Raw genomic sequence first — 4,524 nt, forward strand, 5'->3', positions numbered from 1 at the left:
GTTCAGTGCTCTCCCACAGGGGTAGGGCCACTCATCCCAGAAGCCAGCTCATGGCTGGCCAGCACAGTGGCAGTGGCAGAAGCCTCTCCCGCCTCCACAGCAGTGCTAAGGATGTCTGACTAATGGCTTAGGCCTGCTCCCCCAAGGAGTGAGCCTAAGCTATCAGTCGGACATCCCCAAGGGGTCCCGGACTGCGAGAGGGTGCAAGCTGAGCTGAGGGACTGCCCTCCGAGTGCACGAATTTTCACACCGGGCCTTTAGTCCTATATAATAAAAGCTTAATATGCAAGTCGACCAAACAGCAGAATGACCAGTCACTATGATGTGCACTGACCACCAGGGGAAGACACTCACTGCAGGAGCTTCCCCCAACCCCCAGGCCAGCCAAGGTGGGTGCCAGCGGGGCCCCCAGTCACCCTGCTGGTCACCTCACAGAGGGAGGCAACCAGCGGCGGCAGGGGCAGGGCCAGCAAGCAGGCAGTGCCAGGATGCCAAGTTGGGTGCCAGCGAGGGGGGCCCCCTATCACCTCGCCAGTTGCCCCACAGATTGTCCCTGATCGTCAGCCAGGCCTCGGTACCCTACCCATGCACGAATTTTGTGCATTGGGCCTCTAGTTAAGTAATAATAGCTTTAAAAAGTGTGGAAAATTGGTATAAAATGAGAGACTCTGCATCTGCTTGTCTTTACAGGTAAGTTGTATCTTTCTCTATGAGTGGGACACTGTACTTGTATTATACACTAGAGGCCTGGTGCATGACTTTGTGCACTGGTAGGGTCTATCCATCACCCCACTCAGGCGAGGGGCCACGGGCGGTTTGCCGGCCAGCCCCACCCCCGATTGGGGTGGGGGAACCTGCTGAGGCACAGGGCTAGCCGGGATGAGGGGGCTGAGGTTGTTCTGGTCATTCTTCTGTTCTGTCACTGGGCTTTTATTATATAGGACTAGTGGCCTGGTGCATGAAATTCATGCACATTAAAAGGGAATTAATTAGAGGAAATATTTTAATATTGCTATTTGCTGGGGGGCAGGGGCAGGATGTGAGCCTCACATCCCCAGGCCCGTTGCTGTGGTTGGGGACTCATGCCTCATGTCCCCGGGCCAGCACAAGGGGTGGGGATGTGAGCCTCACATCCCCGGGCCATTGCCGGGGGCAGGAATGTGAGCTTCACATCTCGGGCCTGTTGCCGGGGCAAGGATGCAAGCCTCACATCCCTGGGCCTGTTGCTGGGGGCAGGGACACAAGCCTCAAGTCCCCAGGCTGGCGCAGGGGGCAGGGACACGAGCCTCACATCCTGGGGCCCATTGCCAAGGTTGGGGACGTGAGCCTTATGTCCCTGGGCAGGTGCAGGGGTCGGGGACACAAGTCTTATGTCCCAGGCCCATTTCCAGGGTCAGGGACATGAGTCTCACATCCCCAGGCAGCACAAGAACCTGCCCACCAATGCTGTAAGTCCCCACCCACCCACTCCTGCTGTGCACACAGCCTGCTAATCTGTTGTTTCGTGACGGTATACTAACCAATTTTTATATTACCTTATTATTAGATGACTTCCTAATGATTTGCACTTATACACTTATTTCTTGCCATCATGATATTAGAAACATACTTACAAACTAGGGTTATGGAAAGAATGAACAAGTGGACAGATTAAGCATGAGAAATAAGATAAAATCAGGTAAGGAGAAATAAGTAGTTTCTTAATGAGCAGCATAAGTTATACATATTAGTATAATATGTATACATATTACATTGTTCTAGGTATACATAGATACACAGTATTAGTGTGGTACAAGAGAATTAGTTTGAACAGTGTCTCCTAAAATGTTTTCCACAGCACACTAGTACCTCAAATGGTCTGTGGAAAAGTGTTCCATTCCCATATAAGAAAAGGAAACTACCTGCTTTAGACTGAATGCTTACATTGCAACCTAATATCTAACTTGATCAGAAGATGTGGCTTTGGGAGGTGATTAGATCACAGTGGAGGTGCACTCATAAATGGAATTAGTGTCATTCTAAGAGACCCAGAGACCTCTCTTGCCCTTTCTGCCATGTGAGGACACAGGAATAAGACAGCCATATTTGAACCAGGAAGTGGGCCCTCATGAGACACTGACCCTGCCAGTGCCTTGATTTTGGACTCCTCAGCCACCAGATCTGTGAGAAATAAATACCTTCTGTTTATAAATCACCCAATCCATGATGTCCTGTTATAGCAGCATGAACCAACTAAGATACTATCCTCTCCTTGAGATATTAGCATATTATCTTAAAAATACGATATGGAAACCCTTTTACCTTTATTTCTGTATGTCCCATATTCCTTTAATGGAGGACATTTTTGTTGTTGCTCTCTTTTAGACATAGTGTCTCTTAATAAACCTGGAAGTGGTGAAATGAGAGAAAAATAAAGTGGATATAATAAAATAATAGCACAAGTAATAACATTCCTTAGCCATCTTTCATACAATATTTAAATACCCATAAATGTAAACATATTCCTTACTTGCTGAATTTTACTTATTCAGTATCATCTACAAGTTTATTAAATGCAAATATCACATATAATTTCACTTAATATGTTTTTCCTTAAAAAGTTAGTGTTTTCCACTTGAAGAAAAGCAGCGAGTTTTAAAGGACTCTAAGAAGCAATGGTTAGAAAATCAAAAGCAATAGTGTTTGGTTAAACTAGTTTAAACCATTTAGGGAACCCAAGCACAAAAAGATTATGGCAACCCACTCCATATGCATTTATTTATTTATTTATTTATTTATTTATTTATTTATCCTCACCCGAGGATATGCGCCCTGACTGTGGATCGAACCTGCAGCTTAAATATCTGCCCTGACTGGGACTTGAATAAGGAACCTTATAATGTATGGGACAATGCTCCAAACAACTGAGCCACCTGACCAGGGCCCACATGAATTTTAAAGAAACTATTGAGCAGTAAGTAAATATAAGAAATAAATTCTGATTCTTCACATGATGGTACTTTCACACTTTTATTAAAAAAATCAAATTCCTTTAAAAAATTACTTCTCTTCCCTTCCCTCTCTTTCTCTAGAAGCCAATATGGAACAGAAATTAAAATCAGATTTGGAATTGGTTATACAAATTGGCATCTCAGAGGTCTCTGGTGTCCTTAACCAGAGTAAGCCATCACACTGCACAGACAGTGAATACGGGAGGATGGTAAGCAGGAGCACAGTTAGTTTTTTTGTTTTGGTGTGTGTGTGTGTGTGTGTGTGTGTGTGTGTGTGTGTGTTTGTGTGTGTTTTACTGGTCTATGTGGTACAGGCAGGCCAATTGTGTGTGTGTGTGTGTGTATGTTTGTTTATCGGAAGTTCTCTTTAAACCAGAGATCACCTCATTTAATCTTCACATGAACCTTACAAGGCAGGTACCATTATTATTCCCATTTTGCAGATGATAAACTGAGTACAAAGAAGTAAATTATTTGCCTGAAGTTGCACATCTGGTAAGTGGCAGAATCAAGAAGACTGAAACTCAAGTCTGGTTAACACTTACCCACCAAGAATATGTTTCTTCTAACACTCACCCCCACCCGCCCACACAAACCAGAACTGTTTGCCCGAAGAGCAGGGCTTTGATGTGGCAGCGGGAGGGAAATGGGAAGAGGGTCTTACCTGATTTCCTCAGCCTGGGCTCAAGAGAAGTCCATAAACCCCTGCCACGCCCTCTTCTGCGCCAATCCTCTGAAAAAAAAACAAAAAAAAAAAACGTCTAGTACAGACTCGGGACCCTCCTACCCGGTGGCGTCCCTCTACGGAGTGAGGCCCACCGCTCGGGAGGTAGGAGGGGAACGAAGGGGGGGAGATACGGTGGGCCTGTCTCATCAAAATCCCCCCTCAGCCAGCGCGCGGACCGTTTTAACGGTTTTCTGAACCTACCGGCAGTCTGACTCCTCAGAAAGATAAGCGGAGCTACAGTCGAGGACTCACCACACATTAAATGGCGGACATGGCCATAGCGGGGTCACAAAACTGCGGGATCCACAGCACTGGCAGCTGTGGGGCCTTACCTGACTCCCAAGACCGATCCTAACAGGAGTCACAAAATGGAGACACTCAGAGTTCTAGAGAACTTCGATTCTCGCCTGAGAGCGGACTCTCGCGTGATCATATGTGATGACAGCGCCGATACGTGATCATAGCGCGGTACGTGATCATAGCGTGATACGTGATCATAGTGTGGTACGTAATCATAGCGTGGTGCATGATCATAGTATGCAGCGTGATAATAGCGTGATGCGTGGTGCGTGGTGCGTGACCCTAGGATATACATGAGCCACAGTGATTGGGTAGCAGCAGGGTTCACACGAGTGCCCGGCTTTGCCTGTGCTGAGATGGTAGAAGCCACGTAACTGCTGAGTTAAAATCTGCAGAGTTCCATAGCCCACAATCCTCACATGGTAGAGATGGCTGAGCCTGACATGTGACCATAGGGGCAAACACGTCCATACCATCCACGTGACCCTAATAAGCCGTTCATTGATG

At 46.7% G+C, this 4,524-nt stretch overlaps 1 protein-coding gene across 1 annotated transcript in view; it reads right to left on the reverse strand.

Moving 5' to 3' along the window:
* The window catches only part of LOC102770976 (nuclear RNA export factor 2-like), a 19,106-nt gene extending 14,794 nt beyond the window's left edge, over nt 1-4,312 (reverse strand). Inside the window, exons 1-2 of the mRNA XM_015565992.1 lie at nt 4,172-4,312; nt 4,050-4,068 (exon numbers count right to left, since the gene is read on the reverse strand). Coding sequence (XP_015421478.1) covers nt 4,050-4,068; nt 4,172-4,312 — 160 coding nt within the window. The remainder of the gene's footprint in view (nt 1-4,049; nt 4,069-4,171) is intronic.
* Nucleotides 4,313-4,524: the final 212 nt, after the last annotated feature.

The sequence above is a fragment of the Myotis davidii genome, unplaced genomic scaffold (assembly GCF_000327345.1).
Source record: "Myotis davidii unplaced genomic scaffold, ASM32734v1 scaffold322, whole genome shotgun sequence".
Taxonomy (NCBI): domain Eukaryota; kingdom Metazoa; phylum Chordata; class Mammalia; order Chiroptera; family Vespertilionidae; genus Myotis; species Myotis davidii.